This window comes from Eptatretus burgeri, chromosome 8, assembly GCF_056783735.1.
Source record: "Eptatretus burgeri isolate ZD-2024b chromosome 8, Ebu_testis_v1, whole genome shotgun sequence".
In the NCBI taxonomy this organism is placed as follows: Eukaryota; Metazoa; Chordata; class Myxini; order Myxiniformes; family Myxinidae; genus Eptatretus; species Eptatretus burgeri.
Window position 1 is genome coordinate 6445814 of NC_140968.1, and position 15528 is coordinate 6461341.

The window sequence follows — 15528 nt, forward strand, 5'->3', positions numbered from 1 at the left end:
GCTGGTAAGCCAGCGTTCAGGAGTATGGAGGTTTGAATAGCGGCTGGTAAACCGGCACTTGGGAGAATGGTGATTTGAATAGCGGCTGGTAAACCGGCACTTGGGAGTATGGAGGTTTGAATAGCGGCTGGTAAACCGGCGCTTGGGAGTGTGGAGGTTTGAATAGCGGCTGGTAAACCGGCACTTGGGAGTATGGAGGTTTGAATAGCGGCTGGTAAACCGGCGCTTGGGAGTGTGGAGGTTTGAATAGCGGCTGGTAAACCAGCGCTTGGGAGTGTGGAGGTTTGAATAGTGGCTGGTAAGCCAGCGTTCAGGAGTATGGAGGTTTGAATAGCGGCTGGTAAACCGGCGCTTGGGAGTGTGGAGGTTTGAATAGCGGCTGGTAAACCGGCGCTTGGGAGTATGGAGGTTTGAATAGCGGCTGGTAAACCGGCCGCCAGGGTTCAAAGGGTTAAAGTGTGAATCGCTTTCCTTTTCATACATTTATTTAAGGATTATGGATGAGCTTATAATATATTGCAGGTTGGACAAGCAGAGTAATGGAGACATTAGAATGTCTTCACATGCATTGCAAGAATATTCGTTTTTACAGATTCTGTTAACACATGGGGATAACACCAGGTTCAAATCCCATGCCATGAGCTCAGGATTTGATCCTGAGGTCACGAGGCCATGAACTGACAATGCCATGAAACCATAAAAGAAATACACACCACCATACAAAATGTTGGAGGAATAAAACGGAGTGCGTGCATGTGGTATGAATGAACGAAAGAGGAAGGTTGATTGTAACAGGATAATACATAATATAATGATTGCTGTTCACTTATTTTTTGTCGTCTTGGTTTTCTTCAACATGTAAAGCACATTACCAGTTACAGGCTGCAGCAAATAATAAATTATGTTGATGATAGTGCTGTGATGCAAAGGGTCAGAGGTTGAGATCAGGAAATTGCAAATTTGTACGAGCCAATCAATGGCTGAGCAGTAAAGAAAAGCCATCGAATGCACTATAATGAGCAGTTCACCTGAGGGTCAGGGAACAGTTTGCGTTGAACAGGAAGGCCGGCACACGAGACCATCACCCGAACAGGGCCTCAGGCTATTGGACATGATAATATCCATGAGGCCCAGTCAATTGGCCAAAACACTGAGGCTTTTGTTTTCCTTGCCAGGTAGAATTGGCCTCAGGCCAACGGTGTGGGGGCACGAACAACAGCTCGGTAGAATGGGAAACTTGATCGGCCCCACATACCCGTTAAGTCTGAGAATCCTTTTGAGCCAAAACAAAATCTTTCGTTGTAGCATTACCAGAGTTGTGGAAACGTCACCGAAAATGAAAACCCCGCATTAAACACACGATTGTCCGTCAAGTCACGTCCTTGAAACACAAACGCAGACACAATCAGTTCACTGTGGCACTGCTCATGATTATAACAAGAACACAGAAAATAATTTTTGGCCTTTAAAAATAAACAAATAAGAATTTATTTTGTTGTGTTTGGGCCGGGCCACGGACGCAGCACACCACCCTAAACACGAGCACGGTTTGAATAAAACTGTGTAAATGAGTTCAGGAAAGACTTGATATTCCCACGAGTTCTTGTTCACAAACTTGCGCAGCCTCCTGCCAGCTGGTGAGTGTGACCCATTTTTCCAAGAACTTTACACCAAGGTAGTTTAAAGTATTGTTTATGAGAAATCAATCGCAATTAATAATTTAATCATTCACTTCAACTCAAATGACTCTTAAAATGGCCATAGTCGACTTAAAACCTTTTATTGGTCAGTTCTTTTTTTTATTACTTCCAACAAATTCTGATTGTTATATACAAACAAAAACTTTTTGCCTGCACTGTACCGAACACCCGATTGTTCACTCAAAACCGTTGGGCTCAGCAGTGTTTGTCATGATTCTGTGAGATTCCAAACATATAAACATTTTTTTTTTTTAAGGCTCTTCTGGCAAAACCAGTTGCAGAGGCTCTGCATATCAGGCATGAGCTTAGCAGAGCGAAACGAAAGGATGTTCCCTCTCCAGGAGGGACTCTTTCTATAAAATTGAGAATTAAATTCTCTTCCCGGTATTGGCTGCAGTGCAATCCCACTGGGAAGTAAAGGGCTGTAGTTCTGCTAAGCTCGTGCCCAATATTGGTGCTCCAGAGCCGATGCTCCGGGGTCACGATTTATATTAGCCAGAAGGGCCATTTTTATTGAGATTTCTCCTGGCTACCTCCGCAACTGTTCAGTGTACCACGCACAGGTAAATGTGTGGCAGGCATTTCCTGTTGCTCAGGTTGCAGAGATTGTCAATCAGAGAGAGATTGTGTATGTGTATGTGTATGTGTATATGTGAGCATATGTGTGTGAATGTATGTGTGTGTGTGTGTGTGTGTGTGTGTGTGTGTGTGTGTGTGTGTGTGTGTGTGTGTGTGTGTGTGTGTGTGTGTGTGTGTGTGTGTGTGTGTGTGTGTCTCCTCCATGGTCAGGTACGGTCAGGTCAGGTCAGGTCAGATTAGATCAGTGACTTGCTCCAGGTACCATGTAAACCTGCACTAACCTGTTTCATGGTCGGGTTGTCTGTGACTAAACCGTCTCCCCCACAAGGTGACAAGCTGAGGAGGGCCGATGATATGGACACCCAGCAGGATTAAAAACAAAACCTGTCAAAGGGCGGAGGAGCTCCTTGTGAGCCAACGGCCATCCATATTGAGTTCCCAACTGTCTGCGGATGTCCTCTTGCAGTTGGGTTACTTTAGTTTTCGGAGGTTGGTGGCAGGATTTGCACTCCGGCCACCGTAAAACCCTTCACTCCACAAAACACAAGAATAACGCAAAGAAAATTGAAAACCACCTCCATGGGAGTTTCTCCTGTGCAGCTGCCCTTGGTTTTGAGCACAACCACAACATCAGTGGTTTCCTGGGCAGCCCACCGATTGGGGCAAAGCCTTCGTGACCCCCATTCTTTGATGATAGGAGGAAAACCATGGGGTAACCTTCCCAGGTTAGATTGCGGTGGTGTGTGTCGGAATGGTGTTGAGGTGTCGTTCACCAGACGGCGGTCTCCTTGGGTTCACCTGAGGCGGTCCCCTCAGGTGGGTGCCTGGAATATCCTATCCCTAAGAGAGGATGATCACCTGTCTCTGTTATCATCTGACCTCAAGCGCTTGTACATCGGTATTGCTGCACTCACTGAGGTTCAGAGACCAGATTGCGGAGAGATCATGGCGGGTGGTTATAACTACGATTGGTCTGATCGCTCTGATGATTACCATGCCCAAGGAGTTGCTGTAGCTGTGTCCAATAAGCTGAATCCAATGATAATTGAGGCAACACCGGTCAACGAGCTTATTATGAGACTAAGGATTCATCACTCCTTCTGTGTCATTTCCTTGATCTCTGTTTATGCTCCGACTGAGGCGAGTGATCTCACCGTGAAGGATGCATTCTATGCCACGCTCAAGTCTGTGGTTGATCAGTGCCCCAGGCGAGATACACTTCTAGTCTTGGGGGATTTCAATGCGTCGACTGGAACTGATAGGGATGGTTATGAGGTGTGTGTTGGTCCCCATGGGTCTGGAACTGTGAACCAGAATAGCACTAAGATCCTTCACTTTGCAAGAAGTCATGGACTTAGGGTGGCTGATTCATGGTTTCAAAGCCCACAAGCTCATCGCTGGACTTGGTATTCCGACGCTGGCGGTGTGGCAAAGGAGATTGACCATGGGCTTGTTGATGGTCGCTGGAGGATGATCCAGAACTGCAGGGTCCACCGAAGTGCTCAGTTCCTCAATACCACCCACAGGCTTCTGGTGGCAACTCTGAAGTTTCAGCTCAAATTCAAGAGAATGGTACCATCCTCGCCAAGGCTGGATGTTGGCAAGCTCAAGGATGAGAGGGTAGCTGAGGAATTTGCGAACAGGTTGAGTAGAGATTTGGGGGGGGGGGGGCTGGGTGTGTTGGGGATTCCTCAAGAGCTGTGGAGTGCCTTCAAGACCACCGTCATTGATGTTGCCAGTGGATGTCTTGGAACTCACAGTGGCGCAAAGAATAATTTTGTCTCTCAAGGGACACTGGATACCATTGACCAGAGTCGCAGAGCCAGGCAGAATGGCAGAGTTGAGTTGTTCAGGGAGTGAGTTGAGTACGTTCAAGGGCATAAAACTGTATGTGTACTGAGGGTGGACAAGGAGGCCTATGTGCAAGGAATCTGTGAGGGGGTAGAGCATCATCTGTGGTCAAGTGATTCTCGTCCTGCTTACATTATGTTCCTCCAAGCCATCCCTCGGTGTACCGCAGTTAGAGCAGAGGGTGGTCGGCTCTTGACAGAAGAGCCCCAAGTGAAGGCCCACTGGGCCAGTTAATTTGAGCGGCTGTACCTGGCTGATCAACCAGCTGTTGAGTTCGATGTCAGGGGTGTTACGATCCCGATTGCTGACCCTCCAATCAACTGTGGCCACCTTTGTGGAAACACAGGCTGCGGTAAACCAGCTGAAATGGGGGTAAAGCTCCTGGGATCTGTGGCATCCATGCTGAACTTCTCAAAGCTGGTGGAAATGCTGCACTCATGGCATTGCATGCAGTTCTGTGCTCTGCCTGGAACATCGCAACTGACTGGAAGACCCTTGTTGTCCCTCTCTGGAAAGGGAAGGGTGATCGCCAGAACTGAAACAACTACCGAGGGGTGACGCTGTTCTCGGTGCCGGGCAAGGTCTTTGTTCAGATAATTCTTGATAGGATTCACCAACATCTGCTTGAGCACCAGCGTCCAGAGCAGTCAGGCTTTACACCAAAGAGGTCGATAATTGGCTGTATCCTTGCCCTTTGGGTGCTCACCAAACACAGATGAGAGTTTTGGCAGGGGCTGCTTGCAGCTTATGTTGATCTCCACAAAGCATTTGATTCAGTGAATCGGGTGTGTTGGGGAATCGGGTGTGTTGGGGACCAATAATCCTCCTCTGGAGGATTATTGGTCTTGGTGGGGTGCCACCAAAACTGATCAATCTGATGTCTGAACTCTACTCTGGTACTGAGAGTGTGTGAGACGTGATGGTACCATCTCTGACGAATTTCCAGTTGTTACTTGAGTTCTTCAGGGGTGTGTACTGGCCTCCACACTTTTTGGCGCTTGTATGGACTGGATTCTGGGGAGGATGTCGGAGAGAGCAAGTTGCGGAGCATCGTTTGGAAATGTCATGATCTCTGACCTTGATTTTGCAGATGATGCAGTCATCTTTGCGGAGACTCTGGATATCCTTTTGGGGGCCCTCAAGGTGCTGATTGAGGAGTCGGAGCCAATGGGATTACAGGATTCCTGGGTCAAAACTAAGATCCAGGCTTTTAATGACATCTTGGATGCTGCTGTCCTGTCTGTGCCTGTTTGTGGGAAGAATGTTGAGGTCACGAAAAGATTCACTTCACTTATTATTCACACTTACCTTGGCGACATCTGAGTTGGGCCGAGGGAGTCATGGATTCATTGGATCATGGGTGTGGCACTGTTGGTACCTGTGCAGGAGGATGAAAGTCCAAGCGTTCAGGTCCTTGGTGCTTCCAGTCTTGCTCTGCAGATGTCAGACTTGGACTCTGACCAGGGATCTGAGATGGAGACTTAATTCCTTTGGTGCCAGGTCTCTTTGGAGAATTATTGGCCATTGCTGGCCAGACTTTGTGTCCAATGAGCAGTTGCTGAGAGAGACTCAAATGAGATTTGTTACCTGCATAGTCTGTGAGCATCAGCTGCGGCTGTATGGACATGTGGCTCATTTTCCTGATGCTGATCCTGCTCACCAGATTCTCTCAGCGAGGGTATCTAGTGAGTGGAGGAGGCCAATGGGCCGACCAGGTGCCTCATTGTTTCAGCAGGTTGATTGACATCTCAAGGAGATGGGGATGGGCCAGGCATCTACCGAGGGGATGGCCACATGGAGTCTCTGGAGTAGCGACGGAAAGTGGATGCAGCGACGCGCTGCTCCGGTGCATGCTCCCATACCTGACGTGACCTGATTTCTACAACTCCAAAACCATGAAAACAAGCAGCCTGAAACTTGACATGCATACTGAGTGATATAGAAGGGAGTGAATGAATGATACACGGGTGTTTGGGTTAATTAATACACTGTTTTCAAAGAAAATTAACGGCCTTATTTCATTTTATCCCTTATGAGGTGCATCCTCGGTCATCGCTCTCTATGGCGTCTTAAGGCATATCTGGGGTAACCTCGCTGGGGTCTGAAGCCACCATGTTTTTTGGCCTGCTCGACCATGCCTCATCTTGGAACAGTCCGCAACAATTTCTTAACAATAACGTTTTTGCTTTTGTTCACTTTCCTCACTTATATTATCAAGCCTGTTGTGGGTTTGTGGTAGGGTGGCTGGCTTCGGATCCTAGGGTCCCGAGTTCAAGCCTCGTTTTCCACTGAATTAACACCAGGTGGGGTTGACTCAGCCTGTCATCCTTCTGAGGTTTGTGAAATGAGTATCAATGTACTGTTAGTGGGGCACAGCATCGACGGCACAGCTGCACTTCAAAGAAATGATAGCTACCCAGCAGCCAAGCTGCCATATGCAAGAACAGAACAGAACTCATTCTGTTCTGTCTAGATAGTCAAGGAAAGGCGGCATGAGGGGTGGGCAAGATAAGACAGTGTGAAGGGAGGGTCCGTCCGGACATAATCACCATCGGGATGGTAGGTATACTAAAGGGGGGGAGAGAAAAAGAGGGTGTGGGAAAGAGAATTGGAGGAGCGAGTGGGTTGGGAGACGGAGGAGGGGTGGGGGAGCAAGGAAGGAGGGGGAATCAAAGAGGGGTGGGGTAGCAAGGAAGGAGGGGGAAGCTAGGAGGGATGGGGGAGAGAACAGGGGGGAGTGAAGGCAGGGTGAAGGGAGGAGAAGGAAGTGTGGTGGGAGGGGAAGGCAGTGTGAGGGGAGGGCAAAGTAAGGCAGTGTGAGGGGAGGGCAAAGTAAAGCAGTGTGAGGGGAGGGTCTCTCGGAAAATAACCACTGTGTAGACATGTCCGGAGATAACCACCATGAGGATACGTGTGGAGATAACCACCGTTTGGATACGTGCGGAGATAACCACCGTTCGGATACGTCTGGAGATAACCACCATCTAGGCATAACCGCATTTCAGATACATTCAGAGACAGAGTGAGGTGAGAGAGGAAGAGGGGTTGGAGAGAAAGAGAGAGAGAGAGAGGAGTGGGGGTGGCGGGGGGAGAGAGAGAGAGAGAGAGAGAGAGAGAGAGAGAGAGAGAGAGAGAGAGAGAGAGAGAGAGAGAGAGAGAGAGAGAGAGAGAGAGAGAGAGAGAGAGAGAGAGAGAGAGAGAGAGAGAGAGAGAGAGAGAGAGAGAGAGAGAGAGAGAGAGATGGGAAGGGGGGGGGGAGATGGGAGGTGGGAGGTGGAGGATTCCAGCGGATGTGACGTCTAGTTTAACGGCACATACATTGATGAATCACACTGCCTGTGAAACACCGAGGTGACAGTTCATAACTGGGTCAGGATTCGAACCCAGGTTACACAGCTTGAAGCAAGCATGCGCACCTCTCGGCTATCCTGCCGTGATGTTCACGAAACTTTTCTTTTTTTCACTATGTAGTTATTTATGCTGAAGTGACAGATCGTATGATGAAAGAATATTGTACTAAAAGGGGAAATTGCACATTCTTAATGAGCCAACCATCGCCCGATACACTGCAGAACAATGCGGGTCCAACGCAGGTGAGTGCCTCCTGATCATTGTTGAAGTCGACTGACATATAGTGTTAAGTGACAGTGCGAATATTCCATGGGCTGGCAGAATAGCTTAGAGGGAACCACACTCACCTACGAGTCATCCGGCCTCGAATCTCGACCAGCATTAAAATGTCACTCTGGTGTTTCACATGCAGGGTGAGGCATCAATGTGAGCACTGTCAATCGGAAAGGTTTAAGCCGGAGGACCCGTCTGCCAGTACTGGTAATTAATGGACATTTATCATTTGCGAAGTGTAGGTGAGTTATAGGGCTGGCAGGATAGCCTCGAGGAATGCACACTCACCTCTGAATTTACTAGCCTGGGTTTGATTCTCATCCCAGATATAAACTGCCATCCTGGTGTTTCACATGCAGAGTGAGGCATCAGTGTGTCTCTATCCCTTGGATGGATGCTCAAATGAGTGCCTCTTCTGCCAGGATTAGTTGTGGTGGACGTTAAAGACCCCACGGTGTCCTTCACGAATACTAGTCGAGCTATCGTGAGACCTTGGCCAAATTACAAGTTCCTGTCCTGACTGATTACTGTGCAAAGGGAAAGGCAAAGGCAAACCACCCAGCGTATTCCTTGCCTCGGGGCTGCTTTGGAAGCACTGAACCTGCCTTTGAGCAAAGCACTCGAAAAAAAGAAAGAAAGATGGCAAAAATAATCTCTGGCACCCTTAACAAATTAAAATTTTCAGCCCAAATCACCTTCAGTGAAACGTTAGGTCTGACTAGTCTGTTCCTGAAAGACAAGGGCCAAAAACCCTCCCTGGTTGACCCCATAGGAAAGTAGATATAATTCGAGCCATTAGGGTCGTAGTGGGTGTTGAATTTACAAAATGAGTAAACTTCCGGAGGGAGAAACAAAAACAAACACAATTCCAAGCTAGTTTTTCAACAATGTGTATACAGGAAAACTCGGACACAGGGGGACTTGGAGACCATTTGGCCCGTCGTGCCCACGTCATGTCCACATGCTATCGATTTAACCTCTAAATTTACTTTTCTTCTCGTACAAACAGTGTTCATCCGATGGACTTCCTGTACACGCAGCTTGTTCTTGCTGTTAATCTGCAGTGAAAGATTAAGACGTGCATTGCACCACCGTTCTTGCTAAAGTTTGGCACCAAAGTTGGGGATTAATTTGATACGAATACCTGTACTTTGGGGAAAATGTAGAATGAAGACTTCATCTTACTGGTGAAGGCTAGTATCTATCTGAGTCGGCGGACAGGGAGAACAATGGATTAAATCAACACGACGTCGATTGAGGTATGTTGAAAGTCAGCTTCTCCTTGTTTCCACAGAAGTTAGCATCGCTCAACCAACGTCCTGTCGATTTCATCAATTGTGGGGAAAATAATTTGGAGATTTCACTCTCAATGGTGACGATTGACATAAAAAAATTATTTGATCCAGATCCAGATCTTCACCAAAATTGAAACGATGTGGCCTTGTCATCCACTAAACTTGTCCAACAGGTTTCGTCCAAATCTGTCAAGAACTTTTTGAGACATCCTGCTCACAGACAAACAAATAAGGTTGAATACATCACCTCCGTCCACTTTTGGTGGCGGAGGTACCTTTGATCAACTCTGTTCGTCTCGTAATAAACAAGCAAGAATCGATCCGGTCTCAGGTGATCAACGTTGTTCAAGTGAGCTTCATCAGGCCAATAAACCCTGAGCCTCAGCACGTGTCCGCTTTCATTCCCGAGGCGACAATTAATTTCCGGTGACGTGCTGATGCACGAGGTCAATGGAGGAGCGTTTATATCTTGTCAAATCTGTCAAAGCAACAAACGCCAATCCCATCACCGATGGTCTGCTCTGCTATTTTAATTACTTACAGGACTTGTGATCTGGTATTGTATGTGTGGCGGTGAGCGCGCGCATGCGCCAATTCTTGTTTTCGTGTTTCTGGTAAGAAACATGGCTGGGTTCATGTCCGGGTTGGACGTGGTGATATGTGGGTTGCGTGGTTGGTGGAGCTTCCGTTTGGTGTTGTACATGGGTGGGCGTGGTGTTGGGAATCGAGCATTGTTGTTTTTTTTGCTCACCTTATCCAGATGTTTGCACCACCCACTTTTTCCCATCTGTGTAAGAAGTGTATCTCGAGCGGGTACGTCCATGGTCTCCCCAGTCAGGCCACCCTCTCGGCTCTTGACGTGCCATGCCTCCATTATCAATGTGTGTCATTTGTCAGATGTCGCGTCTCGGCCACGGCTCTCATCCAAGTCAAATTTGTGGCCACATTGCAGGATTGCTCTACCATGTTCATCTCGTCTTTGTTTGGTGTAGCACACAAGCCTCTGCGCACCATCCATTCTGTCATTTCAAAGCTGAAGGACAGGATATGGACGAGTCAGGAGTAATTTGCCATTCGTCATGCACACATTGTGAGTAATAAACAATGTGAATTTTCTGCATTTGCCGATGACGGGAAATCCGTACTCGCAACTTCAGTTGTACGAATGTTGTGCAAATTGCTGCAGCGCTATCGCACTTTTTATCTTCCTGCTGTGTGACGGCTTCACTCGCAGGTGTCCTCGTTCTATTGAGGTCCTCGACCCACATGTTCATCGTACGTTCCATCGTTCCCCATGTACGAGCTCCTTTGCGTCATAATTAACTTGGATGTTCATGGCAGCGCACGTTTCGCACTTTCACGAATTTGTTCTGCATTTTTATAAATTGTACGTACGGTTGTTGGAGGCAAACCGAAGTGCCGACCAACATCGACAGTACGATCACCACTCACCATTCTGTGTATAACATCCAATTTCACCTCCAGGCTTGCAGTTTTACGCACTTTCTTACCCACAGGGTCACTCTCATCACCACGAGCACGCTTACAACTCATTATGAAGATTTTGTAAGCTGTTAGCACAGTACAGTGCACTTCACACACCGAAGTTACGTCGTTCAAGTCGCGTGCCTTGCCTTTTCCGTCGTCAATTTTCCCGTTCCGCCTCGTCAATTGAATTTGAATTTCATTTCATTGAATTGCCAGTGGAAGACAAATTTCCACGTTTTACCTCGACAATAAAGAATGTTAGTACCGCGTGAACAATGGCCATGGCGGTGTAATGGTCAACTGCGCTGCTGTCGAATCGGTCCAAATTTACATTCCGTACAGGACTATGACGTGCAGGACGACAGGTACAAGTACAACCAGATAAGGGCACGGGGCACGGAATGCAGAAACATTCTTCCATCCATGAAGGTTGCCTTAGCCGGCACGCACACAGGCACGGCACAGCCACGCACGGTTTGTCGTTAACACGTCATCATCGATGTGTGACGGAGGTTCAATAAAATTAGTGCGTAAAATGTTATCATCATTTTGTAAAGATTCGACGACGTACGATCATTTCGAGCTTCCAACACGATATTTCCACTTTTCAGATCTGGCAACGCTGTACGAAGGCTTCTGGCTCGCACACAGCAGCACGGTTTGCAGTGTCGTCATTTTCAGTGTGACGTAGCACGCACTGTACAAAACCTCCATCGCACTTCAATGCAGACACCTGTTGAAACGGCAAACCACGTGTACCTGTGTGCGTACCTGCGAGCTCCACTACGTCAACGATCTCAACGTCTCGGAGTAAGATTGGGCGGTTCAGTAAAACTGGCGACGGAAAGGCCAAAGCACGTGACTTGAACGACGTAACTTCGATGTAAAGAGACGTCATTCAAACCCTGGGTACATATTTATGGACGACCAAACTTCAAATCGACATAAATCGGGGCAACGTAAATCGAAGTATAACTGTATGAAAAAAAAAAATCGAGCTTTTCTTTCTTCGGGCCATGTATCCACGGAAAAGACAAAAACAATCAGAAGGTGCATTTCCGATGCGAAAAGGGCGGTTGGTTGAGGCAGAGGAGCCAAAAGAAGCAGGATTCAGAGGGAATGGAGAGAATAAGGCAAAAAGAAGAGCAAGTTTGTCTGTGACCGATTTAAATGCGTTTGAAGCACGAAACAGAAAAGCCCATCAGAGATTTGTTCATCAACAAACGGATGATCGAGGCAGACACAAAATCGTCTGCAGCATTAGAGGAGACATTCAGCTGTGCATAGACAGTAAGCCGTCCACATACACATACGTGTGTGTGTGTGTGTGTGTGTGTGTGTGTGTGTGTGTGTGTGTGTGTGTGTGTGTGTGTGTTATTAGTTGCATGACTGAGCTACGTTGTCCAATAGTTTGGGTGCAATTACAGACTCGACTGCACAATGGTCAGAATGATGCTTCACAGGCAGCGAGGTAGGTGCACCATCCATTCGGTGGGACATTCAGCTGCGGGGACCCATCGACTGGCATAAAATATCCCAAGGTGCCTTCTGACAAAGAGTGGGTGAGTTATTGGCAGCAACCCTGAACAAATTCTTGTTTGTTGCACTAATCTAGAGAGTGGGTGGATAGCTGTGTCAGGCACAGCACGGCCAGGCTGCCAGCGATGGCGCATACCGCAGCCACTTGCAGGAAACATGAACGCATGGGTGGATATCTAATTCTCAAAACTTTTGACTACCCATCTGATGTGCAAACCAGCAGGGTTAACAGGGTAGATCGATTGAGGAACCACCCCCCCCCCTCCCACCCGTTGAAGATTCCAACGGTGTTATCACATGGTCAGCCCAGGCCATTCGAACTACGCACCTTCACACGTCTCGGTGTCGGGCTGGAAGATGAAGCCTTCAGGACAATAGCACGTGTAGCTTCCCGGCGTGTTCCGACACATGCCGTTGTCACACAGGCCGCTCCGCGATATGCATTCGTCAATATCTGGGAGGTTCACGGGACGGTTAAGTGAGAAAGGCAGGATATCAACATCAAGTTAACGTCAGAAGAGAAAAATCTCAAAAACAAAACATGCATCCGATGTGCGTGCAAGCGGCATCACCTTCACTCGGAGCAATTGTGAAGATCATGCGATATTAATTAATTAATCCCTGAACAACAGTGAGAAAGCACAAGTACTACCACGGATCACGTGCAAGTGTGCCGCCTCTCAACCATCCTGTCAAACTGAATAAAAGGGCAGAGTAATGTCTGGAGAGTCTTCGTTTTCGGGGAATTTGCCTCCAAGTGTTGCTCACGGAAACCTGCAATCACCACATGCTTCCCGCTGTCATGCTTGTGCTGAAAATCAAGATAATGGCAAGCCTTGCCATCATCCCAGAGGACAAGTCTTTCACCTGTCACTAGTGTAGTAGTTGTTGTTGTTGTTGTTGTTGTTGTCTATTTTAAAATCAGTGGTAGTGGGAAAACTATTGCAAGCATTGCACAAGATTCTATGGTCCGTCCTCAATTTCCCATCTTGTGCCTGTGCGTGAACTGCAAGTACTCAGGAGCTGAAAAGATTCAGGAGCCCATCATGGATGCGAGATGGCAGCTTGTGGCGATTTGCGTGCTCTTCACCGTTGCAATCTTGCAACATTGCACCCAGTCTCTCTCGATTGAGCTGCTCCACAACACGTGGGAAATTTAAACGGATCTCGACAGAATTCTTCAACTCGTACTCAGAGTTGTCGGAAGCGGCAGGTGTCGTACGAGGGGAATTGGTTGCTACGGTGTGGAGCTATCACTTTTTCAATGAGCCGTTTGACAGAGTGAGCGCACTACCGGAACACGATGACGTGGAGAAGATGGCAATTCCGACGCTACGTATAAGTTGTCGACTCGGTGCACTGGAAGCTCTGCTTCGCATCGGGCCAGAATGGAACATGAGAACGAGCGACCACAACGCTCTGAGTCCGTCGATTCCGCAACAATTCGATCATCACAGCAATTTGGCAGCAAGGCCCTTAAGCTGCCGTGGCGAGCACGAGATGCCCATCCCTGTGAACCTTGAAGAAGATTTGTTATTGATACCCTGAAGAAAGTTTGAAGACCAGGATCATGATAGATCTGTTCCTGAAACCGTGAATGTTGTGCATGAAATGACACCAGAAAAACAGGAAGACCAATCTAGCGAGTCGAGAAGCTTTTGTTTACTGTTCACGTCACCTGCGTCTTCGGTGTGGAGTACGGCTTGCACGGCCTCAAGTCCGTGCTGGATGCTCACGACCATTCCTTAAATTCTTCTCGCGTCCCGCCTCTGGAACCGACTCCAGCTTTTGTGACCTCCTCGTGATCTTGCATCCAGCGTTTCAAGAGTGCCATCCATTGTCACCTTCTGCTTTCCCCCAGACCCACTACATTAATCTCCACCAATGTAGACCACGTGGCCATGAGTAATAAATCATCAGCGATTTTGTCCTCAAAATGGAAGTCGTTCCCCATTTCCATCTTACGGAGAATGGTAAGAGAACAAAGATGGTGGAACGGGGAATATTTATAAACTTCACACTCAACATCAAGCCGGTATAAATCTTTAAGGTGAGTAGTATCTGCACAGTGTCGTGATAATTGGTACCAAAGAGCACCTTGGAGGGGTGAGAGCGTTTTGACAAATGAGGTTATCAAGGACGATGTCCTGCACTGGCAACGCAAAGGTCCTAAAGATTTTTTTCCTTAAAAGAAACACAGTCACTAAGCTTGGAGGAAGCGGCGTACCTTCTCTGGGTACTTTGGAACAAGTGTGTGTCCAATGCTGGAGAATACTTTGAAAATAAGCCAAGTGTTGGCCTAACTGTTAGGGTGGCTGGCTTAAGATCTCAGGGTCTTGAGTTCAAGACCCATGAATTAACACCGGGTGGGATGACTCAGCCTGCCATCCTTCTGAGGTCAGCGAGATGAGTTCCAGCATGTTGGTAAGTAACAGGGGAATTACATCAGCGGTGCAGCTGCGCCCTCAGAAAATGACGCAGCCGAGCAGCCACAGGCTGCATACGTAGCACAAGCTACATACGCCATATGTTGCACAAGGCTGTGGGGTAGCATCATTGGCTGAAGGTGCGGCACTGTCGCTAATGCAGTGCCCTCTGCTGGTTAGAGCAGGAATTCGTCAATTTGTTCAGGGTGCCGGCGATAGCTCGCCTACTTTTCGCGAAGGACACCGTGGGATCTTTAACGTCCACCAACGAATGCTGGCAGACGGGACGTCCATGTAACAGTCATCCGAGGGACGGCACACGCCTGTGAAACACCGGGATGACAGTTGATGACTGGGTCTGGATTTGAACCCAGGCAAGACAACTTACAGGTGAGCTAAAAGGTCATCTATTTATTACATACGCAAATTATATCCCTCTCACTCCCCTCTTTTCCTCCTCCACTAATCCCAGAAGCTCGGTACCTGACCTTTTCTTTCCCTCTCCTTATTCCCATCCCTCCCGAACTTCCTTCTGGATTAAAATGAACAATTTATATGGGTATCTACAGCAGATCAGGAAGATTTAGATCAAAGTAAAACTTCTTATTCTTCCACTATTCTTTTGTTCTTCCTTCAGTTTTTTTTGGTTTTTTGGTCCATTTCTCTTTCTCCCCTTTCTTTATATGGCGGCAAAGTTTCCTGCTTTATGTGTCCAAAATTGTCTGCAATGAATCATGGTGCAGCCATATTTAAAAAAAAAAAAAACTTAATAATGTGCACACCTGCTGCACTCGGTAGCCACTTTTTATTTATTTATTTATTTAAATAAAAATTGTAATTTGTTCGGGGGTGCTGGTGATAATTCACCCCCTTTATGCAAAAGACACCGTGGTATCTTTAACGTTCATAAGCTTAACGCAAGCAGATGCGACACCCGGCTTAACGTCCATCGAAATGACGGCCATAGCGCACCATACGATTCAACACCGTGTTTGCGGAGCACCACCCTGGCAGTTTACAGTCGGG

General features: G+C 47.6%; 1 protein-coding gene across 4 annotated transcripts in view; it reads right to left on the reverse strand.

Annotated features, from left to right (window-relative positions):
• LOC147021003 (fibrillin-2-like) overlaps nt 1-15528 on the reverse strand; it is a 305412-nt gene that overhangs the window by 123058 nt on the left and 166826 nt on the right. For all 4 annotated transcript variants that reach the window (XM_085890782.1, XM_085890784.1, XM_085890783.1 and 1 more), the window contains one exon: nt 12405-12530. In XM_085890782.1, coding sequence (XP_085746908.1) covers nt 12405-12530 — 126 coding nt within the window. The remainder of the gene's footprint in view (nt 1-12404; nt 12531-15528) is intronic.